At 37.8% G+C, this 26684-nt stretch overlaps 1 protein-coding gene across 8 annotated transcripts in view; it reads right to left on the bottom strand.

The window, feature by feature from the left end:
• Positions 1-318: 318 nt before the first annotated feature.
• The window catches only part of MEF2A (myocyte enhancer factor 2A), a 161104-nt gene continuing 134738 nt past the window's right edge, over positions 319-26684 (bottom strand). For 5 of the 8 annotated variants that reach the window (XM_048866040.2, XM_048866043.2, XM_048866039.2 and 2 more), the window contains 5 exons: positions 21552-21742; positions 19811-19834; positions 13693-13819; positions 5270-5396; positions 319-4484 (listed from right to left, as the gene is read on the bottom strand). In XM_048866040.2, the coding sequence (XP_048721997.2) occupies positions 4151-4484; positions 5270-5396; positions 13693-13819; positions 19811-19834; positions 21552-21742 (803 nt within the window). In that variant the 3' untranslated portion in view covers positions 319-4150. The remainder of the gene's footprint in view (positions 4485-5269; positions 5397-13692; positions 13820-19810; positions 19835-21551; positions 21743-26684) is intronic. The other 3 variants (XM_048866050.2, XM_048866045.2, XM_048866044.2) reach the window with 1 other exon arrangement.

Genomic DNA, 26684 nt, shown 5'->3' with positions numbered 1-26684 from the left:
TATGTAAATTATGAAAATTTCATTTACACCAATTTTTGTATTTGTCTATTCATAAAGTGTTATTCATATTTTACCATATTTCTTTTATTATATGGATTTATGTCAGAACTACTCTTCATTCTGGTTGCAATGAGAAAAATATATGAATGGATATAATTTTATCAGTTTAAAAACAATCCATCCGGGTGAAAATGGGTCCACGATTCTATTAACAGATGCTCTTTAGACTCAAGGTGGAAGTATTCGTTCAGGCACCAGGGAGAAGGAGAAATTGCATGATATAAGCACTGTACTCTGCAAATACGACAGAGCCTGGAGTACACAGTAAAAGCCAGTATTTTTACTTTAGTGAATGCAGGATACAAATATTTTACAACAACTTCTAGCATTTTCTTAACCATTTGATAAAAAGTTCACTAGAATATTTATTGTATAATGAAGAAAAACAACACATTCAGGGAAAAATTGAGATTAACTTATTTTTTTTTCTTAAAAGATTCATCTCAAGGATGGCAACAAAGTCCAGCTTGTGCCGCCAAACGGCTTATCATCATTAAACCGGGAACAGCTTCTTGTGTGAACTGTTGACTACAAACATTTACCAAATACATAAATCTCTTTTAAAAAAGCCATTTTAAATATAGCAAAGCAGTGTTCTCTTGCACAGCAAAGTGAAGAAAGTTTCTACTAAGAAGTAACTGTTTACATTTATAAGTCTTTCTTTCACATTCTAATTTAACTTCTTCCCACATTCAACTGCTAGGAGTTATTATGTTCCTTATTTACTATATATTTCTTGTGCGCATAATAATTCAGAAAAGGTTTTGATGCATTAGTGTCCTTTACAATAAAAGGAAATGCTAAAGCATTTTTCTCCAACCAACCTGATTTATTTTTTTTTAAATATTAGAGCTAGTTAGTTAGAGCTCAAAGATGATTTGTCATTTTAGCAGGTACAACTCTCGTTAATCAATACCAGCCAAGTAGGTTCACACTAGATTTGATCTATCTGCAACCCTACCTTGAACTGCATTTATTAAATGTACTTAATAAAAAATGCTCTATTGATACTTTAATTGCTGAAATATTCTCCTGTGCTGTGTCCTTTCTTCTACAAAACACTTTTACATCTCCTAAAAAAAAGTATGTTCCAAACGTACACGATTAGTGTTATTAAAAATCAGAGTTCCCCTATGATTTTCATGGCGTGGAGTTCTTCCACACATAGATGGGATGTTGTTGCAAAGGCTTATTTAGCGGAGTCCATTACAGGGCTATGGGCAACAGGTTAACAGTCTGATCCTCAATTCCTAAGAATTGCACAAGTTTTACATCAGTCAGTTGGCGTGATTTAAATACAAACTCCAAACCTTATGTAACATTGTTTTAGAAAACAGTAATAGTACTGCTTACAAACCTGCATAGAAATAAAGACTATTGACATACAGTCAGCAAAGCCATCTCGTAAGGCACACAAGAAAATAGACAGTAAATGTGAATGCAGAACTCCCACTCAAATGTACAGCAAAGTTCATATACGTGCATAAATAACAAAAAAAAAATCACATAACTTTTCAAAGCATTAAAGGTTCTGTGAAACGGTAAGTGAACTGAAATACTTTGGAAATGCAGTTTTCATTTGAAAATTGGAATCCTCTATAGGCTCTTCTGTTGCCGTGACTACTCTAGTTTCAATTTACTAAATGTAGATTAATTTGAAAGTAAGTCAAAGTTTGCCCCAAATGTTTTTAAAAATTCTGTAATTTTAAAAGTTACACTGACAACACAACAGATCTAGTCTTGAAATCCACCTGTAGTACATTTGTTCTTGGATCATTCCGTGTACAAGCAGATGTCAAGGAGATGGCTGTATACACTGGATTTTCATTTCTACCTCTCACATTTTTTAAATTATAGCATCAACTGAGGGACTTTACTAGAAAATTTGCTTTAAAAGTGTTGAATCCCCAAGAAAAAACTGTTTTAATAAATATATGAAATTAACTTTGAAGAGTTTTGTGTAACACATAAAACAACTTCAATTTTTCCCAAAATTAGAGTGGCTAGTAGTTAGATTTATGTTTCTTAAAAGTCTACATTTTATTTTGTTTGTAGTGAGGAGGGAATATAATAATATTGCATGCACAGGACGACAAGAGAAGTAGCAGGAATTTGAAAGCACACAGAGTTTTAACTCAAAACCCCCCTTAGAGACTTACTCTGTACAGATCCAGATTTAAGTAAAGCTGTGCCAAACTTCAATAGATTAGCAACAGCAATTTAAAGCAGAGATTATGGTACTCCTTACATCCCTGAATGATGTGAGAATTTGCTGCTGTATTGGAGCCAGATCTGGCAAACCCTTACTCTTGTAAGTAGGCTCACTAATGCATGAGAAAGAACTGCAGGATCAGAACTTTAGGTACTAACCAGATACATAGCATGTTGGGCATTGGATTTCTTGCTCAATTTTTTTGAATGTTAGAAGGAGACATGAGAGGATTTCTTTCCAAAGCAAATGTTTTGTCCCAAACCTCTTACCACTTACAAAACCTTTTGTGCTCATCTGATACGTTATTTCCCTAACATAAGTAATTAGGTCAAGTTTTTCCACTGAATATTTTCTCACAAGAGGCAGTTTTAAAATAATGCCTTAAAATGTGTTGTAACAGATATTTAATATTTATGTGGGATGAACTTAACACCGGATTTTTGTTGTTTTTTTTTTTTGCCACTTTGCTATTTATATACATATATATAAAATGTATAATGAAGCTTAACCATACAGCACAGAGATTACATTTTAACGGCACACATTCACCACCAGTGAAGGGGACAACCCCTTTATACATCCTCTGAAAAATCTGGATAATAATATTAATAATAATTAAAATCCAAAGAAAGTACAGTATATTTAACAAAATAGTAAATATTAAACAGTGAATACTCTACTTAATAAGGACCTCGCCTTTTTTCAAGTTGGCGTCAATCCACAAAAATATACTTTTTAATCTGGTGAACGTACAATACATAGGTACTTACACCAAAGGTGATATATTTAAGATGCTATATACACAAAGAGTTTGGCTCAAATTTTAATTTACATATAGAATAATAAGTGTTCATGGCTTATTTTTCCCCCAACGTTCTGCCTGCAAGTTTGTTTTTTCCTCTTCTGAAAGCAAAAAACTAGAAAGTCAAAATAACAAGATAAAACTATACTCTACAAAAAGCTACATCATACAGCTTTGGCTTATATAAATAATTGGTAGCAGAATGTGTCCAAAAGTACTGTATATAACTTTTATATATAGTCTTCAATTCATAAGGGTATTGTTTTCTTTAATATAAAATATACATGAGCTAAATCCGTTTCTTTCTATATTTTTCAAAGATAGAACGTAAAAAGAAACTTTTCAAACATATTCCAATTATAACTTAATATATTAATTTTACTTTGTTAATGCTCTATTGTCTAGGCTATTTTCTGAATATTTCATGCGAGTTCTCTCGGTCTTCTCTCTTTCACTTTTTTATTTTTTTTTTAATTAAGAATCACTTCTTTGACCCAATACATTTTTTTTGCACGTGCAAAACAGGTTTTTATACCTGCAGCCCTTCGCCATGCACCCTCTGCAACAGAGACCCATGCCAGGTTGGGTAATATAAAGGACATTTTATGTACAGTATTGCTTTCTTTTTCCTGCTTTTCTACTGCTCTGCTGCTACAAAGCATTGTTTCTTAACTACAAGTAGCCACACATGGGGACATTACTACAGGGGAGCCCTCTTGGTTTCTGCAATCTACAGTGGAAGGATTATAGACTGGTACAATGTTTCTTTGCAGAACAGGTTCTATTATTAAAACAGCATGTCCAGGTAAGTGCCAGACTAGACCAATACCTATAGGATTGTTTTGTTATATTTTTACCATGGGACATCTGCTGCTATACAAGGAGTATGTAGTAAGTGCCTGATGATTTTGTGTATGCTACATACACTCGCACATATATATACATATGTGAAGATATATATATGCATGTATGTATATACATATAAATATATTTATTTCATGTCCTTATTTATATATTTAGATATGTCAGGACAGTTCACTGTGATAACACAAAATAGAAGTGGCAATGCTGAAAGTTTATGTCGCCCATGTGTCCACTCTCATTCGTTTCACTGATGGGCTCTCTCTATCTTCTGTATTTGGTGGTCTTCCCAACCCAACAGGTGAATGGAAATCACTTCTTGGGTCCTCCCGATCACTGCCATCATAAGAACTGCTGGAACTACTGAGACTGTCAACAGGGGAACGACCCATTTCCTGCCGCGATTGCTGCTGCTGCTGCTGCTGCTGCTGCGGGAACCCAGATGAAGTCACACGGTCCCGTGGAGGTGAAATTGGTTCGGACTTTATATTGATGTTTTGGTTGGTATTAATGGATAAATTTGAACCCTGAGATAACTGGCCTCCAGCACTGGGGAAATAAAAAAAAAGTTACAATCCATATTTATATTTAAATATTAAGCATTGTGAAATCTTGTAGCCCATACTCAAACTGAATCCAAGCTAAATTCAGAAATAAAAAAACATTTGTTGAATGCTTAGTGTAAGACTCAAAGCTGAAAATTGTGAATTAAAGGTGTCCCAACATCCCGAACTAGTTCACAGAGTGCTGGTATTTATTACATACCTTATTGTTCAGTAAGCCCCAGAAGAAGCATAACCAATTAGATTAAAGTGGGTTTTATCAGCAAGAAATGGATACAGTTTTAGATACAATTGTTCCATTAGTGCTGTGTTCTTCCGGGGAACCTGAGTATCCAACTACTCTGTGGTTTGTTATTACATATTTTACTTGTTTTTAAAGGAATTAAGACAAATAGAAATGTTTAATTTTTTAAAATCTGTGTCAAGCTTTCAGGTAGGTATCTTTTTGGAAATGTCTGCAGAGTGGTGATGTTTGTCAGCATTATTACTTACACAGAACCAATAGTGTGCTACATACTCAACAGACAAATTGTAAGGCAAGTCCCCTGTCCTCCCCTCTCCCCCCTATTTTTTTTTTTTAAATAACTACAGTAATTTCACAACCAGTGAGCTGACTGGCAAACATGTGAAGAATCCACATACATGTGCATTGAAGGAGAAATTAAAGTAGAGTCCTATTGAACAGTGTCAAATGCAGGATTATTCATTTATAATCAAAGTAGCAGATGTTCCCAGTCGGGTGTGGTAAATTAACATTACAGATCCACTTACACAAGAGAGCTGAGGGCTGCTTGCCCTAGATGGTGCTGTTGCCAGGCAGATACCTGTCCTAAAGACAGCATTCCTGGGGAGTTAAAGCCCTGCAGGGCAGACAGGTCTGCACTAGTCAAGGAGTAATCTGAAAAAGAAGCAAGAAAAATAGTTTATACTGTGTTCAGTTATAAGAATCAAAGTTTTAGCTTCCTGTTCAAATCAGCTACAGGCGGACTATGCAAAAGAATCCAAAAGGGCAGACCCTTTCACTTGTGTGGACTCCCACTGACATCATAAAGGTCTGCTCGCGCAGATCCCTTTGCAGGATCATGGCCTCAGAATGCTCTCTCTTCTCAACCCTGCTTCCAACTCCTAGTTGCTATTGCTTGATTTGGGTTCATTTACACCAATAAATATGACAATACATGTACTTCATCCAGCAGGTCTTCTCCTGTGCATATAAAAGAAAATGTTCATTACTGTGCTGGTTTTATCGTGTACATTTCTGAATATTTTGCTCTGTCCGGGAACTTCAAAATAAAATAAAAAAAAAGTGGGCATTAAGACAGGCCACTAAACCAACTGAAATAATTTAATATAATAAATCTGGCATAAGAGAAAACCCATCTTGGGTTCAACCCTCGACACAGTAGGAGAGCCAGATTCTTTCCTCCGATCCAGCCCCTCTACTCTGCTCAGTATATGACCATCTGAAAATTCGTCCAAGAGAGGCGACATCCCAACTGGTATAACCAGCTCTTATGCCACATTGTCTTCTGCCACGGCTGTGGGGGCATGGCTGGATCACTATTGTGTTCTAGCAATGCTAAACTGGTAAAGTGTCTCCTGGAGATCAATGCATGCTAGCATAAGTCAGAGCAGTCTTTATGATGCTCTAACCTATACTGGAGCAGGAGTTGTGCAAAACAGATCATCAGGGAACCTAGTACTATCTTTCTGGGGGCCTGTCCACTTCTCCTGGGTCAAGTGGATGCTGGTCCAGAAAATAATAAAATCCTGTAACTATAGCTACTTTACAAACTGCTATGAAAATGTACCATCTAAGGGAAAAAATGTACTCACCTGCCATCATCATAGTGATGGTGAGGACGTAAAAGCCTTTTTTTCTTTTTTAAATTAGTTCAGCAAAAAACAAACCAAAAAAAAAAATCCCAAATCACAACATTCATCTCCTATGGCATAAGGAAATATTTGCAAGACATATTTAAAGCTCTAAAAGCATCACTGACAGTCTATAACCGATCAAACTCTTTTTCCACCATAATTCAGTTTCATTCTTATATTCATGTGGTATATAACTGATGACTTAGTCAGAGCCTAAAAACTAAAGTATTCTTTTTATATATAGCAAGAATGTGTCATGCACTTGGATATAGTTTTGATATGCTGATTGAGAGGAACACTGTACAGTTGTAATCAACAATTCAATTATTGGATTTTTTTTTTTTTTTTGCCAGGATATGATGCTTAGATAGTTCTCACTGCTCATTCACACACAGGAAGTTATTTTCAGTTCATCATTATCACTTATGCTTTCCTTTCAGGTTTTAAAAGAGAAAGCTGAAAACGTTTCTCTGCTCTTAATCACTTTGCAATACAACTTCTTTAATATAATTTCTGGTCCCTTGTGAATGAGACAAAATGCCAGGAAGAAAAAAGTTACTTTGCATTGCCACCAGAGATTAACTAACAATTTACTTAAGCAGGATCTTTTTGGAGACATACAAATCAGATTTATACATTTACACCTGTCTGAAATGACAGTCGGTTACTATCTATAGTTCAATTTCTCATGAGATATTTTCTAGGACTACAGAGTCTAGTGTGACTGATTTGGAGTTGCTCTGTAATAATTTATGAATACTGTAGGTTCTGTTTGCCTGACTGTTGTATGCATGTACTGAATTAATTCAATAAGAGTCTGTCTACATGCATACAATAGCATGCATGTAGACAATAGCCCAGATAACAGCCTCTCACCAAACACCAAGGGCTATTGATTTTAGTTGCTACTCCCGATCCCTGCTAAGTCCCCCAACCAGAGAATGAGAACAAAGGTGAACCCATGGTCCAGAGATTGGGGGAAATTAGACTTATTGGGGTCCCTCCCCATGAAGATGGTTAGACAGACATGCATGTAGACTTTTTATTGTTTTAAAACCCTTTTCTCTTATTAGGCTTAGTTCCTACTGTTAAGGGTCACAGTATTCAGTGCTAGTCACAGCTTCTGTAGGTACCCGAACCCAGTCAGACCTGTTTGGGTGTAAAAAGTTGATCCACTGCATGCTATAGCCCAGGACGTGCTCTAAAAGTGGGAGAATCATGTGACTCCACCCTAGGGAGTTAAAGGCACAAGACCTCCTACCTAAGGGGTGCACTCAGAAAGGCCAGAAAATGGGTCAGAGGAGCAGCTAGCCCTGTTACTATGATTTGTAGATCAAGTGGACTACGGATTTTTACTCTAGAGCCTGCATTAACATTCTGTCAGAAACCTGTCCCTTCAGAGTGCAACAGCTGATACATCTTCCAAGGCATATACAGTGTAAATCACACACTCATAATACAATTTGTCTCTTTTAAATCCAGGCCTGAGTATCCCTTATAGAGTAAAAGTACTCCCAAATGTTGTCATCTACAAACATGACGACATTCAGAAAAGCTTAGAAGTAGTACTTTTCTGATGGTAAATTCTAGAGACATTCTGTATTGGATTTATAGCTATATATGATTAATACCCAACTGGTGGTGAAAGAGTATGCTTGTCTGTGCAGGTCCTTATACTGTTCCCTTCAGTGGGGTATTAGATTGCTATTTACATACAGATAAAGGAAAAGAAGGTTGGATTTTATTATTGTGGGTCCTATATTGGACAAAATGAGATACAGATTTAAACATGTAATAGCTATCTTCCACGATACTATTGTTACATTAATGTTCTGTGAAATATGGAGGTATTCCATGCTGTAGCTTTGAAAATCTCATCTTCTGAGGCATTGTGAAATTTCAGCTACCATTGCTGCCAAAGTTCCAACTGTATGAGTCTGGACATACTCTCAAGGTATAATACTGCTCAACAAAAGTAACAAGAAATCCAAGTTAACTAACTAGAAATAGCTCTTTTGCAGACAGACTGATTTCTAAGTTCTGTCTGTAGCCGGAAGTTAGACTTGATCTGCAGCCATGATCTTAGGGGCTGAATTGTGAAGACACCAATTTTTAAGGATTGTCCAGCTGCATAAACTGTGGAACACACTGTGAATATGACCCTCTGTCCCTATGTCTCTTCAGAGAAAGAAACAGGTTTAACTCCATCCTGTATCTAAAAGGTAAGGAGGAGAGCCATCACCTTCTGTCCCATCCATGTCCCCAAAGGACATTACAATCTCTTCAGACCTCTGAAACTTCTTTCTCAACAACTTTCTCCTTCACACCCAGAAGCATCACTAAATGCAAGAGGTCCAAATCTGAAAGCAGCGTCTGGAGTCTAGAAAAATGTGCACTGACCATCTTCAAGTACTTCCTGATTTAAACGAATTCATATTTATATTAATCTTGTGTTAGATTTCCAGTCTGTTGCACTGGAATTGATGCAATTTGTACATGCTCAGAGGTACTGCTAGGTGAAGAATAATGTGCTACATGAGTCAAGAGTTTCAGTGTTTCACACAGTAGAAATCTTAAACACAGCATGCCCTACATGACTGTAGTGAAAGCCTAGTGCTGGCTGGGGAGTTACCAGAGATGAAGGCATACTGACCAACCAACAGGATCTCAATGCAGCTGATGAGCTTGGAAGGGGAGGGAGATACACCTCTTCTCAAGATTTTAAGCTGTAGCCTTCTGAGGGGGCATTTCTGTATAGCCATGACATTAGGCCTGTGGTTTTAAGGTCTCAGAAACAGGGCCCTTCTGTTGGTTTACAAAGAAGCATATCCCTAGTTGGATTACATTTTTTAAACACCTTTAAAAAGGTCATAACCCTAGCCCTGCTGTATAAAAGGAGGTTTGCTCAAGCTGTGATTCACTTCAATGCCAACTCTCAACATGCAGAGCCAGGGAGACTGTTGTGAAGAGATCCTTCTATGAGGTACAGGAGAAGATAGTTTGGTAGCTGAACAAACTAAACAGCTATTTGTGCTTTTCTTTTTTCTTAATTGCCAGTTTTTCATCACAATGACTCTACAAGGCGCTTCATTAGCACTGAAATCTGTATGCATTGCTAAGACTGTCAATTTCTGGAGCATTTTTCACATACTGATAAATCCAGAGTCCTCTTACAAGGGTAAAGAGGATCTCTTTTTTTTGACAGCTTTATTCCTCTTATCCATTGAAGTCAATCTCCAGTCAGCAAGATATATTTGCACTCAATAAAACTCAAAGAAGTTAGACCTCTAACAAGCTGTGACTGGACTAAAAGCAAATGTCTGAGATGGGTGTGCTGCTCTGCATCATGGATCCCCAGAGGGATTTCTTTAACATCAGAGTCTGGGATGAATGCTTGTAGGAAAATAAACTGAAATTGCAAAGAAACAGTATTTATGATAATGGATAGTAACACCTTATGCTTCAGTCATAAGGTGATTTAGGACAAGGGTCAGAAAAGAACTCTGTTCCCTCCACCATGTATATAACTGAACATTTAGGTAGGTGCACTGTGATTTTATTTACCGTGCCTAAACAGTCAGATATCTGCTATTGCTAAAGGCAGGAAGCCTAGTTTTATAAACCAATGGTCTGATGTGATATGGAAAAGCTATGCTGATACAGAGAATGTATCAGGAAGTTTTACTATAGAACATGAGGTTCCTTGAAAGCTTAGGTCTTTTTGTAGCAATTGTCACAGAGGACAAGAATAGAATTTCTGTATTTGTGAGATATGTTTGCTCTGTTCAAGTGTGGCTACCATATGTCTCTAACTGATCTTCTGAGGAACTGATAGCTTGAGATACTATCTGCATGCAACATTCACATCCAGCAAGATTATACCAGTTTAAGGTTTAAGAACAAAATATTCCAGTTAGAAATAAGTTACAGATGGTACAAGTACCACATCTATCAGATAACCATCTTTTTCTTCCCCTCAGAAATATTATACCCATTTCACATCAAACAGTTATATATCCCACACAAGAAAACTAAGGTGAAGTTCAGGTTGTAAGCACATGATGATATTGGTTTGACTGCATACTACTTTTCAAATATATGCACGTTAACAACATTACAAAACCAGCAAATTCAGAGTTAAGATTATATTACTACAACAAGCCACATAACACAAGAGATATATCAAACAAAGCAGTTCCAATTCTTTACCATACTCATTTGACTGTATGTTTCATCCCCATCCTCTATTCTTTGTATATATCTTTAAATTGTTAAGGCCTTCAGGGCAGGGATTGTCTCTCTCTGTTTGTACAGTGCTTAGAACCTTTAAGACACTGCCATAATATAAATATGTACTACTACTAATATTAACAAAAACAGAGTCACTTTCAAGTTACAACTCCTGAGTGAGCCAAAACAAACTAAGCACTTCAAAGCAGGGATTGTTTTGTTGTGTCATCTGTATGAACCCTGAGCATCAACTATGTTAACAGAAAAAGGCTGTGGAAAAAAAGACAACAGCTGCATTTATATAGACAGAAGCGGGCTACTAACACAACTCAAGGACTGTGCTGAAGTTGTAATTTGCAAACAAGGGGATTTAAAAACCAAAAAAACAATGGCCAAAACTGTGTCAAAATTTAGACTTAGTCGGAAGAGTAATAATGAAGGAATGACCTATTCCAACCATGACACCTTTTGGGACTCTTTTAAAACATGGATTTGGGGAACATGGACTCCCGAGGGTTTCCTTAGGAAAGGCTGAAAGGCCTTTGCTTTGCTCCAGAAGTTCCATCCTTTATTCGTAAACCTCAAGGGAACTCAGAGATCTCCAGACCTCAAACCACTAGTTAGGACACTGGATCATCTATGCTGGAGTAGCACAAATCCCAGATTAATACATACAAGACCCCTATTCTACCTTTCCCTTTCCTTGTACACTGCTTTCTGTTCCCCCAACTATCTTCCTCCTGTCCTACCATTCTCTTGGCTTCTGACGCGATTCTAAGATCATCAGCACCAACACAATGGGATAAGGCAGCCTGCCCAGTCCTGTCCAGACTGAGAAGGGTTGGTGGAAAGGAAGGGACCAGCTAAAACTAGCCAGATGGAATCCCAGTTCGGGGACAGAATTCAGAGCTCAGAAATGCACTTCTTGCAGCCATTCCACCTGCCCAGAGTGCCATTTGTGATTGATCAATGCACACACACACACACACGCTCAATAAAAAGTTGTATTTCCCTCCCTCCTGCCCCCCCCCTTTTTTTTATTGCTCTCATTCTTTCCTCCCTCTTTTGCCTGTCTATAAAGACTCCAACAGCTAACGTACAGGTCTGGCAACAAAACTAATCTTTCCTTTCTCCCAAGAACTGTTTAATAAAACAAGGTACTAATAACCACTCTCTAAAAAAAGACGTCTTATTTAAACAGTAGTTCAATTTTTTTTTTTTTTTTACTTTAAAACTTTTCATGCTTTGCTTTGGGTTATTCTTTTTCTGTTCTTTACTTCAATTAACGGCTTAGACTTTGGCATGAATTTTACAGTGCATTTGCCAGGGTGACAAAGCAAACTGAGCTCTCTGTATTCACAAACCCCAAATCACGTTCAACTGTTTAGAGTCATACAGTGAAAGTCTTATATCAATAGTCTGACTACATAGGCCCATTCATTACATTAAATAAATACAAGAGCGTCTGCCTCTTATTTGTACGGTAGCCAATACAATGGGATTTTAATCTTAACTGAGGTATCTGGATGTTATAATGTAAGTAATAAATTAATTAACTGGATTTCTAGGGACTAGTAGGCCTACCGGTGGGTCAGAGGTTAAAACCCAACTAGAATTCTGAAGCTCAGAGATAATTATGTGCCCCAGCGATCCTCAGGTTGGCTAACCAGGAACAGTGCTAAGGGTGTCCGTGGATAAGTCTTCTAAGGCTCAGGAGGCAGTTAGGGTGAGATGGCCCCTGATTAACCTGTGGTTTGGAAATTAGGTGGATGCATTCAATACACCACTTAAGGCATGTGATGGGTGTGATGAACTTCCTAAGGCTCTCTGAGCGGCTCTCCCTTCTTGAAGGTCTCAGTAGGTCCACAAGAAAGGGGAAATGTCCCCTGATTTCTTCCTGATGAGTTCCCTGCTCTCTCTGACTTTCTTTCCCCATCCCCAGGACATCTCCTAAAGTCTGCTAGCGAGCGGCTACCTTTGTATAGACATCAGGAGGTCTGTAGGAATGTCAGGAGGCCAATGGGGAATTTCCCCTACAGAAGACCTCAGTGGGTCCACAGGACAGAGGGAAGAACCTGCCCAAGCTATAGAAGCCTCAGTAGCCTCTCAAATCTGTTAGAAAATTCCTCTTTTTCTCCTCCTCCCACTGACAAGCCACTCTAGCAACCGGGTTATATAAAGGACTCTCTCTGCAAGCAAAAAGACTAGAGGTGATGTTTTGTTTTAAAATATGAAAGCTTTGTATTGCAAGACAATTAATAACTAGAGATTAGCAATGTTCCATATTTCAAAATTCATTAAGTTTTGAAATTAGACTAATCAACCAAACTTCAGTACTGCACACTACATCTTAGCTAGTGAGATTAAGTAAAGTAGGGTTTTATTTCCCTTCTATTTGTTTTAACTAAGGAACCTAAAAATACTAAAAGCTCTCTTAGATTATTTTAAGTTGGATCCACATAAAACTTATTCTACGTGCAATGTAGTTTCTCCATGAGTATCAAAGGTAATACAACATGGGCCAGACACTACAGACTAGGGGTGTCCAATCTGTGGCCCTCAAGGCTCTAAACTGTAGCCCTGGGGCTCATGGTGCTTCTTAATAGCAGTGTAGATATCTGGGCTCACAAGATGATCAGGTAGTTTCTAGTCCATGTACATGGCCTGAAAGGAGCAGAGGAAATTGAACAGAATTGACACTATGCTCTAAAGTATTGATTGTTGCCTGTTGACGTTTTGGAAATAATATTTCAGCCCTTAGACTGAACAGGTCAGGCACTACTGACATAGAAAACACACCACATTTCATTTCAGTCTCTTGCTGTGTTCCATCATGTACAACTGACATCCAACTACCAAAGTTTTCTTCCAAAACCTGCTTTCTGATGTATGTTTCTGTATTAGTAACACTTCTCACAAACTAAAGGCTAATTTTCAACTAGTAAGAAAGAGCCCTAACTTAAATTAAATATTCAAGTAAGATAAAGTGTCTTAAACATGTAAACCTTCTGGAATTCAGAATCATGAAAGCCTTAGCTGTACCTAGCAGGTAAATGGTAAATTAAAAAGAAAAAAATGACACTTACCAGTGTTGTAGGCTGTAGGCATGGCTGAATACACAAGTCCCTGTGGAGGCAAGCTTGGAGTTGTCACAGACACCACAGGGGTAGCAAGAGGCTGTGTAGACTGAGAACTGCTTATCCTTTGGGTATTCTGTAAATGATTAAACACAAAAAAAACATGCCTTGTGGAAGTCAATTACAACAATGAATAGAATGTGTTAATGTAAAAGCAATGACATATCCCTTTTCACATTATTTTGGGGATAAGAACAGTATCTCCTTTTTTCATGATTGTGGAGTTTTTTCTACAAAACATTTAAAGGGCCAAAAACTAATTTTGTTTTAGACTAATTTAAAGGAGATATAATTAATACATTAGACTTATGGATATATTCTCTTGTTGTGCAGGCAGCTTTCATTAATGTCAATCTGAATAATGTGACAGCGCTTAGAGGAAAATGCACTCCTTTAGAGTATACAGTTTTCAAAAGCCCCTGCCTGGAGTGATCTAGGAGGGTAAGTCACATTTTCAAAAGAGACTTACACTTAGTCCCACTGACTTTTGGTTGACTACTAAGTGCCTAACCCACATTTGAAAATGGGACTTTCAGGCGCTTTTGAAGATTTACCCCTAGAGCTCCCACTGTTGCTTGCACAGGTAAGGTTGCACCTGTCCTAAAAGCAACAGTGGGAGAGTTCCCTTAACTCTTCAATGTTGCCAAGACCTTAGTGGTAGAATAATATTGTGGTTCCTTGCCCTGGTTGTGGGAACTGAACGTTTACTCATTAGACTGCACATATATTTCAAAGCACGTGCCTTTTGCATTAACAAAAAATGGTTGTGCCTTCTGATATGAAAATTAGTTAAGCTCAAAACTGTAGAAAGCTCTGACTATCCTGCCATTTGTAGGTGAATAACTCCTATGGCCATCTTAATAATACTCTATGTGCCACAGTCTTGAGCTAAAATTGGTGATGAACATCTAATTTGGATTAGGCAGTTAAAAACAATTTGCGCGGGCATGCAGGAGTGAAATCAGGAAGGCCAAATCACACCTGGAGTTGCAGCTAGCAAGAGATGTTAAGAGTAACAAGAAGGGTTTCTTCAGGTATGTTAGCAACAAGAAGAAAGTCAAGGAAAGTGTGGGCCCCTGACAGAATGAGGGAGGCAACCTAGTGACAGAGGATGTGGAAAAAGCTAATGTACTCAATGCTTTTTTTGCCTCTGTCTTCACGAACAAGGTCAGCTCCCAGACTACTGCACTGGGCAGCACAGCATGGGGAGGAGGTGACCAGCCCGCTGTGGAGAAAGAAGCGGTTCGGGACTATTTAGAAAAGCTGGATGTGCACAAGTCCATGGGGCCGGATGCGTTGCATCCGAGAGTGCTAAAGGAGTTGGCGGATGTGATTGCAGAGCCATTGGCCATTATCTTTGAAAACTCATGGCGATCAGGGGAAGCCCCGGACGACTGGAAAAAGGCTAATGTAGTGCCCATCTTTAAAAAAGGGAAGAAGGAGGATCCTGGGAACTACAGCCTCACCTCAGTCCCTGGAAAAATCATGGAGCAGGTCCTCAAGGAATCCATTCTGAAGCACTTAGAGGAGAGGAAAGTGATCAGGAATAGTCAGCATGGATTCACCAAGGGCAAGTCATGCCTGACTAATCTAATTGCCTTCTAAGACGAGATAACTGGTTCTGTGGATGAAGGGAAAGCAGTGAACATTCCTTGTTCCTTGACTTTAGCAAAGCTTTTGACACCGTCTCCCACAGTATTCTTGCCAGCAAGTTAAAGTAGTATGGGCTGGATGAATGGACTATAAGGTGGATAGAAAGCTGGCTAGATTGTCGGGCTCAACGGGTAGTAATCAATGGCTCCATGTCTAGTTGGCAGCCGGTATCAAGTGGAGTGCCCCAAGTGTCGGTCCTCGGGCCGGTTTTGTTCAATATCTTCATAAATGATCTGGAGGATGGTATGGATTACACCCTCAGCAAGTTTGCAGATGACACTAAACTGGGAGGAGAGGTACATATGCTGGAGGGTAGGGATAGGATACAGAGGGACCTAGACAAATTGGAGGATTGGGCCAAAAGAAATCTGTTGAGATTCAACAAGGACAAGTGCAGAGTCCTGCACTTAGGACGGAAGAATCCCATGCACCACTACAGACTAGGGACCGAATGGATAGGCAGCAGTTCTGCAGAAAAGGACTGAGGGGTTACAGTGGACGAGAAGTTGGATATGAGTCAACAGTGTGCCCTTGTTGGCAAGAAGGCCAATGGCATTTTGGGATTTATAAGTAGGGGCATTGCCAGCAGATCGAGGGACGTGATCGTTCCCCTCTATTAGACACTGGTGAGGCCTCATCTGGAGTACTGTGTCCAGTTTTGGGCCCCACACTACAAGAAGGATGTGGAAAAATTGGAAAGAGTCCAGCGGAGGGCAACAAAAATGATTAGGGGACTGGAACACATGAGTTATGAGAAGAGGCTGAGGGAACTGGGGATGTTTAGTCTACGGAAGAGAAGAATGAGGGGGGATTTGATAGCTGCTTTCAACTACCTGAAAGGGGGTTCCAAAGAGGATGGCTCTAGATTGTTCTCAGTGGTAGCAGATGACAGAACAAGGAGTAATGGTCTCAAGTTGCAGTGGGGGAGATTTAGGTTGGATATTAGGAAAAACTTTTTCACTAGGAGGGTGGTGAAACACTGGAATGTGTTACCTAGGGAGGTGGTGGAATCTCCTTCCTTAGAAGTTTTTAAGGTCAGGCTTGACAAAGCCCTGGCTGGGATGATTTAATTGGGGATCGGTCCTGCTTTGAGCAGGCGGTTGGACCAGATGACCTCCTGAGGTCCCTTCAAACCCTGATATTCTATGATTCTACTAAACATTTGCTACAAAAGACTTTACTTAAACATTGTGATGGATGCCTTTTAGAAAACAAGGCCACTCCATCACTGGCATGCCGTATTCTTTACCAAGGAAGCCTTAATTTTTTTCAAAACAGCCAAGTCAACACAGACTGGATGTGACAGGAATAGGCCATGTTGTTGTTTTTCTTTTAAAAGAAGATTTATTCCTAACTTTTCCTAAGGAATTTGAACATCATTCTCCTTGCCATCTGGTACCCAATTTTAAATGGAATGTTTAAGATTAACAGACCTAAGTTTTAGCTTTTTTAAAAAGAAAAGTAAAGTAATACTCCCAGACTTAAAAATTATATATATTTATTTGCTCCCAAAACAGCAGCTTCACAACTTCTTAGCTGAAGCACCCGCCAACAACAAAACCACCACCCCCTCTTTGTTTTCTTCTGATCAAGGGTGGCATATTGGTATTTCACTATCCCTGCTTCTCTCAAGAACAGAGTAGAGAAGAAACCAGAGAACACACCTTATAGAAATACACATGATTTTTGTTCTCACAAGAATGGAACATACAGGCAGTGCTTGTGTTTATGCAACTCTGCAAATCAAAACCATGAGGGCTGATCTGAGGCCTACCAGTCTGGTAATTGTAGCTTGACAGTTTAAAAAGAGTACAAGGAATGCGATAGCTACCATTTTAAATGTACTGTATTCTTCTACTACTTTAAGCACAAAAAGACAGGGAAAGCTTAGAGTCCAAGTGGTTATGTTAACGCTTCAGAATTTACAGTATCTGATCAAACTCAGGGGTTCTAGTGCGATGTTAAAAAGATAAAGAAAAGGTGGCATTCAAAGATGAAATTATACCATTCGTAGTGATGCTGGAGACTGAATGTATAGGTTATATAATAGTGGATACTCAATGTATGAAATCATTGCTGGCATAGCATTTTGCCAGCCCAGTAAGAAGGATCAAACTTGTCTCCTGTTCCAAAAATCTTTTCTTCCTCCATTGATTGTAGGAATAACTTTGTTCAAATAAGTTTAATTGATGTACGAGGAATATTTTATATTGTGCAAAGCTAGACTTCTCTCCAAGAATGCCTATTTTGTCTGAATCTTATAGAGAACTTGATTAAGAGTCTAGTAACTACTACTCTAGAGATTATGTTGGTGTCTGTGTTAAGCAGGGGCATACTGTAGGTTCAGGGTGGAATTTTCAAAAGCACTTAAGTGACCTGAGGGAAAACCCATTTATTTTCACTGAGATTTGTGTTTGTAAATCGCTTACGTTTTGAAAATCCCACTGTGTTACAGTGAGAGACTGGGTTTATCTTTTATGAAGATATGTTATTAGACCAGATTTCTGTGTCTTTAGGAAATAGGCCTTTTCCCAGAGGTTTCTTGGATAACAGCCTGTAAAGTTGGGACTACTACATAATGGAAAAGTTAGAGACATCTACTAGGAAACTACACAGGTTCCAAGGATATCCCCGGGGAATCGGGAGGGGGGGGTATTTGGGGCTATTTTCAGAGGCAATTTATACCTGGACACTTGGTTTGGATGTGTGATTTGGAAATATAAGATGGCTGACAAATTTTACTTTTTGTCTGAGTTATGGATTCCAAGGTTTACAGACAGTCATAAAAATTTTCAGAACCTTATTTTTTGATGGGGATAATTTGATCAAGATAATGGAAGGAGAGTGATATATTTATATTAGTCTATAAACTAGGGTCTCAACCCCTTCTGCCTTCCATCTAGTAAATCTGTTCAATTCTGGTCATGTAGAATTTAATGTTTACTGCTAGGATATGAAACTGTATTTCAGAACACATATTAATCCATATAATGAATAAAATAGCATTCCCAGGGTGCTTTATTTGCTAATTTAAAGTGTCTTGTTTGAGAAAGATTTTGCTTTTTTCAGTCCATTGAGTAGGTTTATATAGGCACATTGCATTTTTATAACCACTAGAGGGCAAGCTCATCCTACATTATTCATATTCCAAAGTACTATATCTAGATTCCAAACAATTTATATTAGAAGAACATGGCAATTTTGACAGTTAAAGAACATAAACACGTCTATAACGAAAGTGATTTTGAGTAAGCCTTACAATCACTGATATGTACATAATGACCTGGTTAACTATTTTATGGATTAAATTAAATCCCATATTTCTTTGTATTGAAAAACAGATGCTTTTCTACAACACTGAGAAAAAAATGAACAAATGAAATAGCTGTTAATTAGAATAACATTTAAACTCTTCCTGTAACCACCACCATTTTTGGATAGCTTCAAGTATTAATTTTCAAAAGTAATTTTTTCCAATTCGCTCAAATTTAGGAAAACAATATAGGTAAAATATCATCCAATAGCATGCATTCACCAACTTAAAATATAAAGAAACTACTGAAATTTTCATGCTTTCATGCAATTAGAGCCTCATATTAGCAACAAGTCCATGTGCAAATAAATCAAAGCATAGGTGTATAAATATCTTGAAGCTGATCTACAATTGTACTCTGATGCAGCATTTTTCTGCAATTACTGTTGTGCTATAACACCTAAAACATTTGCATATTGCTGGGAAAAATAATCTAGAACTCTCATGAGTCAACCTATTTTTAGTCTTATATTTATTTTCCACAGTGAACATCGAAAGATATCATGTTTTCTGAAAAACAGCAATTTCCTTTCAAATACAGAACATCTTTCCAGTTGAAAAAGGTAAAATAATTAGTTTGCAATTCCATATTCCTTGTGGTAAACAGGGAACCCCCCTTTGTGGTTTGATCATCTCATAAAGCATGAAATAAATCCAACTCTGTAAAAAGGTGACCTCACTAGCAATGATGTAATAATCTCCGTGAAAGAAGGAGAAGTAACACACAGCTTGTGTTACAATTTGAGGAACTTCAGGAGTGAAGTAATTTTCTAAAAATATTTCAATAATTTTGGGGACTATATAAGGCATTTAACACTCTACCCCATCAGAACAAGTACTCTGTGTGCATGGACAGTTACTGAGTAAGGCTCTGTTCCAATGTTCCCTCTAAGAAAAACGAAAAAACTGTTTCATAAAAACATAAATTTACAAATGGAGAATGCTAGACTTTGGCTGTATTTGCACTCCGCAATTTTTGTGGGTTTTTTTATTTGGATAAAACAAGTACATTTCTCTGCCACAAAGGGAACATTGGTATAACTGAGACCATGTCGTATGGCTTAAGCTTTCTTCACTCATCAAGCAGGAACCCAAACTCACCAACTCCAATTCATCCTCCTCCGACTGTATTCAGCAAACAAGAGGGATAATAAAGTTACTCAGAAAAGCATTGCTTTCAAAAATAAAATAAATCATGTTTGTGCTTCAGGATTTATTTATTGGTTTGTTAATATTTTGAATTTATCATGCTATTACGTAAACAAAGTTACAAAGTATGTGATTATATACTTACTATATACACATTCGGTCAATTAATAAAAATGTTTTGATGCAGGAATAAATACTGTGGCAAAAGTTGTGTTCACAACAACAAAAGGTTGTTTACAGATGATCTGAAAATTAGCATTGGCTGAACTAGCAAGGGCACAAGTATTCACAGACATCATATATGGACACAGGTGCACATTGGTTCTATTATGGTTGAACTGATCAGATGAAAGTCAACTGCAGAGGCATGTATTTTTAGTCCACCAATCACCATGACATCTGTGCATCTCTATTCTTTACTTCTCTCCCCTCTCCACCAGACAGAGAGCGATAATTTAAGGAGAGAACATTAAAATTGCTTTTTAAAATATTTCCCCCTGTATTTATTTTTCAAAATAATTTAAAGCACAAGTTTCACATTAAGAAATAGCAATATATTTCTTCATGAATGTGCTCTATAATTTGTACATTTTTAGAAAAACCTCAAACATTTTAATAAAGGTGTTAAAGAACTTCTTTAATTAGGACTCTGGCTACTTACATTGATTTTGTGTGATTTAGCTCTACCATCAATAGCAAATGTCAACATTTGTGGAATCTTAAAAATAAATAAGTAAATATTGTATAAAGAATGCTTATACTGTTTACATCCTATGCTCCTTTTGGCTACTTCCATATAGGGGAGGATTCATAAACTGAATAGATGTACTTAAATGCTTATGAGTTTGCACATAAAAAGATAGAGACTAATATCAATGACTTCAGCCACACAAGGTTGAAGTAGAAGCTCTCTTCCAACCTCAGGTCTGACCTGCAAAACCCTCTGCTATATCTAGAGGTAGGATGAACAAACATTGCTGATGTGCTGAAATGCACAGTTGTTTTGTGAGATGTACAAATGATTAGACCACCATTCATTCTTCCTTGTGTCCTCGTTCAAGATTTTAACTCCAAATATGGGGAGTGAATGGCTATTGTACTAACACACCAAACCAAATGAAGGTTCCTCCCTCATAATCATTTTTTCTGAGAAACGTCACAACTCACCAATACTGCAACCTGGGAGAACCGGACAGAACTCGACATCGAGGCACCCCAACACAGCTCAATAATCAGCAAAAGTTGCCCTTGCTGAGTGGTACAATAAACTCTTCCCTCGCCCAATAGAAACCAAACCACTAAAACCCTCAGTCCTAGCAACCCAGGAAGATTGCAATCAGGACAAGAAACCAAACCAAAGTCTTCAATATGGCAATGTAAATAACCCAATGTAGATCAGCTCATTATTCTGTATTTATTAATCCAACGTGAGTAAGAATATCTTCTCCCACTTTTTTTTGCTAATACTGTCCAAGATGGCAATCTGCACTTGAGTTGTGTTCTTTTATCAGTCAAGTCTCCTACGATAGGGGTGTTTCTAAGGTGCCATCTCCATAATGCCTAGGGTGCTACATGAGATCATTTGTGTGAGTGCAAATTAACACATATTATAGTTTTGCTTTCAGCAGCACTCTTTTTTCACCCCTTGGGCATACTGTATATAGTATACTATAGAATGAATGGCCCAACTTACCAATGGAGGCATCATGCCCTTGCTGGAAGGTGGGATGACAACACGAAGGTCTGGTTTGCGATTGTTCATTCCAAGATTACCTCCTCCGGGTGGAGGCGGAGACTTTGTAGGCATAACTTTGCCCAATCCATTCCCACCACCAGTGGTTCCTAGCAGGCTTGGTGATGCTCGAGAGTTAATAAATCCATTTCCTAAAGTAGGAAATATAAAGAAATGCACCTTAAGACTGAGCACAAGCAGTGTAAATCCATAGTGCAAATGTACAAATTCCACATTATTTTTAGACAAAAGTTTCAGTTGCAAATATTTCACAAGAGTCTAACCCTTTTATGAATAATTACGCTACATCCTACAGTGTAGAACAGAAAAAGCAAATTATCTTTCACCAAAAGATCAATATGTAACGCTGGTGTCACCTCAGGGTGTGTTGTGGCAGCTTAAACGCTGAGGAGTGCACGCTGTCAGGGAAGTGTGTTAAAGCCATCTGTTTGTTAATTTATCCTTTGAAGTTCCTCTAGGCTGCTGTAGCAACAAAACAGTATCTAACAAATGGTCCTTCACACACACACACCCCACCCACACGCCCCACAGTCAGAACACGAATTACAATGTGCTGTTGCTTATAAGAATTTTTTAAAAACAGCCTACAAAATCTTTTAAGATTCTTTTGTAAAAATAAACAAGTGGACCTTACACTGCATAAAAGACATTTTCAGTATCTCAATTAACAAGCCTTTAAATTGTAGCTCTACATTTTTCCAATTTGCTCTTGACCTTTGAAAATACATTATTTTAGCAGAGAACACTTTCTGGTAAGATGGTATGAATCTTATAAGTACTTTTATACAGTATTTCTCCAAACAAGGAAGATGAGGAGAAACTTGAAACAAGTCCATTTCCTTAACATCCACCTCAGCCTCTTCCCACACACGCTAGTCACCACTAGGCTGTGTACAGGTCATTGCCTATGGGGTGCTGACTGTTCCCACTGAGGTCAATGAGAATGGAGAGTGATCAGTATCACAAAGGATTCAGACCTTAAGTTACATTCAAACAAGTCAGTGAAACAAGGAATACCAAATTTTGAGACAACTAACTGCAGAAGCATTTCTAATTGTTTTCCTATAACATTCATCAACAAACTAGCCAACTGCAATATACTCTTCAGGCAACCTTTTTGAAGACTTCATCCAAACAATGTTGCCAAATTTATAGCAATGGTCCTCAGAAAACACAGATTTTATTCAGCCATTAATGAAAAAATATATTAAGCTGAAAATGAGAGAAATTTACAACAGGGGAAGTGAACTGTGTGGTTCACACTATAAAACCAGTATATGTATAAATAAATACAATTAATAATAAATTATGTTTATACTAACATTCCAGTTCTGAAAGTGCTCTTTATAGTCACCATTCAGTGGCAGGTCTATTACCAAAAAGTTTACTGTGTGCGAAATTTTCTTTTAATAGCCTGTACCACCTTACTGGCATGAATATTATACTATCATTCTAATTTGAATAGGCCCCTGTGCCCAATTCCATTTTATTACAGTAAGTACATGTTAATTTAAAGGTGTTTAAAATAAAAAAATTGACAGTTTCACATTCCTTTCTCTTAAGCAAAACTCCAAATGACTATGAAGAACAATGAAGTGTATTAACAGGACAGCATGACACAATGTCTAAGTGATTGACAGTGATGCATTATACAGTAAACTTATGCTGTATGCTAGCAATTTTATTTATTTTTAACAGTGGAAAAACAATAGGCTCTTATATATGAATGGTAATCAAATAACCAAAAGTCCTTAAAATTTATATAATCTTAATAAGATACCTTATTGGTAACCTTTTTTTCAAAAAGGGGTGTGTGAAACTTTACAAAATTATTTTTAAATAAAATAAATACAATATCACTGGAATTTGGAAATCCAAACACAGAAACCATCCAGACACTTGCATCAATGGGCAGTGAACCCACAAACTGTGGCCCTCTCACCTTTTTGGTGGATTTCTTACTGTGCCAAAAGTCTCTGACTGGAACTGTACAGCCTCTTACATTTCTCATGTACCCCAAGCCTACAGAGGGTCCAGGGGACTCCTCTCGCAAAATGGCTATGGGAAAAAAATAGATTTTTCAGCTAAACACCACTTAAAAAAATAGAAAAGATTTCCACCAAACATTTTTAAAAAATGGTTTTTGAGGAATAAAATGGAAAAAAAAATCAATTGTTTGGCTACAAATAAACTGAAATGAAATGAAAAAAAACACCTTTTTTAGCTCAATAATCAAAAATAATTTAATATTCAACCATCTTTCCACAAAGGTTGTGGGGGACAGTGAGAAAAGTCTGATGGTCTCTTCCCACAGGAAGAAAAGCCACTATAGTACCGCTCCACCAGGGAGGGAAAACTGTCTTTTTTCTCCCCTAGGTTAACAAGGCCATTTCTAGGCTTCTCCTGCAAGAACAGCTGGGGTGGTGAAACAGAAACTGTGGAAATTAGGGTGGTTTTTGGAAGGGTAGGACAATTTGTTAGGTATATCTATAGATTTGTAGTAGATATTGGGTGAAGCTGGTGGAGGGTTCTGTTGGAAGTGAGGAGAGCGTCTGAAATCGGATATGGCTATAGGGTTGGTTGCTTGGGGAAGAATGGAGAAGGGTTTTTTGTAGTTGAACAGGGATGGATTGTTATGGTTGTTGCAAGGTCTGAGTGAGCTGAATCCAAACAGAGTTTGTATGTGAAATTACTACAGGGAGCGGCTGGCTGATGGTTGCTTTAACTGGTATGGGGCACTGGCAGGAAGCAGGAAATGGCAGACACTGCGAATGTGAAGAACATGTGGGCTGCAATCCTGATGCTTAAGTGAGAAGTAACCATGGCTAAGTAAGTAAGGTCCTTAAAGGAAAACAAGAAATGGAGTCGTGGTGAAAGTTTTAAGCATGCTTGAAATTAGGAAACATGCAGTCTGGTAACATTAAAACTCACTGACAAGACCTGATATTTATGAATCAAAAGACACACACATATATAAGCATTATAGACATGTATGTACACACACAAAGCATGCATCTATATTTTATGCTATATACACACTCAGTCATATCTCTGAATACATAGATGATGTAAAACTAATTCACATTTAGAGTAAGTGGGAAAAAGCACTTCAGTTTCCAGAGTCGGACATGAACAGAGACATTATTTAACATTTATATTATAATGGCACTCAAGGTCCCAATCAAAATCAGAGCCCCACTGTGCTAGGTGTTGTACAAACAAATGAAGACATGGGCCTTCTCTAAAGAGTTTACAATCCCAGGTCCCAACTCTGCAAATGCTTCAAGCAAGTGGATCTTTGCACCTACACAGAATCCCAATGACTTCAATGGGGCTCTGCAATGGTTTTGGGATCTGTCCACACAGAGTGGCTGCAGGAATTGGAATTCATTTGCAAATTGGATACAATTAACTTAGGCTTGAATAGAGACTGGGAGTGGTTAAGTCATTATGCAAGGTAACCTATTTCCCCTTGTTTTTTCCTTACCCCCCCCCAGACGTTCTTGTTAAACCCTGGATTTGTGCTGGAAATGGCCCACCTTGATTATCATACACATTGTAAGGAGAGTGATCACTTTAGATAAGCTATTACCAGCAGGAGAGTGGGGTGGGAGGAGGTATTTTTTCATGCTTTGTGTGTATATAAAAAGATCTTCTACACTTTCCACAGTATGCATCCGATGAAGTGAGCTGTAGCTCACAAAAGCTTATGCTCAAATAAATTGGTTAGTCTCTAAGGTGCCACAAGTACTCCTTTTCTTTTTGTAAATACAGACTAACACGGCTGTTACTCTGAAACCTGCAGGAACTGGGTCTAAGAATAAGACATATACAAAGAGTGGAGGAACAAGGATAAAATCAAATATGTATAATATTTATACAAATACATACCTCTGCAATCAAAAAATATATTAAGTGTAAACTACCTCTGTGTGCCCCCTCAAACCAATTGACTGATTTCATTTTTCTGTGGCACAAAATCTATGACTAATCAGAAAACATACAGAGTGCCCAATGGGTGAAGTTGACATAGATGAGCAGAAGGTATACCGGGGACCAACTCCATACATTCTACCAGAATTTATGCAAACCTAGCATAACCCAGTGAAGGAGGGAGGGTGATTAGAGGTGTGGCACGCTAACAGGCAGAACACTAGTGCAGGAATGAAAAGGGGTTGTGGTTCTTGACTCCAGCTAGTGGTTAAAACAGCAGCAGCAGATGAGTCACAGGATTGCTTTGTGTTTTGCCTAGTGGTTAAGAGATGGACTCATAATACAGGGGACGGTGCAAATTTAATCTGTTTGTGCCATGTGTGCATGAAAGAGAAAATTCACCCAGTAATAACAGATTAATTGAGAGTACAATTAAACAGATTCAATTTTAGTCTTCTAAAGGGTGAATGCTGAAGAAAAATTATTTGACAACAGTGTGATTTTGACATGACAGTACCCTTTTAAAGGTACATGGAACTATAAATACTACCTTTGTGTCTCAGACCATTTTACTTGCACATAATTATATCAGCATACTACACATTCAAACAGCTCCTTGTTATATTGTAGCTTGTGTTTATTATATATTAAATAGCAGTGTTTTATCAGGCATTAGTATTTTCAATTTAACATTTGATATGCTTCAGATTTCTGTGATCCTTTTGAATCTCTATTTAGAGTGATCAACACTATCACTGTAAACAATGGGCTTTTGTATTATTCATCCATTTTCCTTTTAGTGTATAGTATAGTTTAGCCTATTTTATGAGGCCATTTCCTGCACTCTGTTTTCAACTATTTTGGTGGCTCATGTGTTAAATCTGGACTGTTGTTTCTTCTTCCACACCCAATACAGTCATTTCCTGTAGCCCTTATTACAAGACTCTGCCACTCCTTTAAAAAAGATTTCATGCTTCTAATGGTGCTGTCAAAAAACAACAAACCCCTCACCATTGCGTTCTCTGTGGAGTACCTCACCCAGCAGTGGGGTAGACGGATTCAAAGCATTTTTCCTGCCAGTACACTGTGCCATTTTATAAGCAAAACATAAAAATGTTTAGTAGATTGTTTTGTTTAGGT

Source organism: Caretta caretta, chromosome 10 (assembly GCF_965140235.1).
Source record: "Caretta caretta isolate rCarCar2 chromosome 10, rCarCar1.hap1, whole genome shotgun sequence".
Classification (NCBI taxonomy): domain Eukaryota; kingdom Metazoa; phylum Chordata; order Testudines; family Cheloniidae; genus Caretta; species Caretta caretta.
This window is presented reverse-complemented; position numbering and strand designations above follow the sequence as displayed.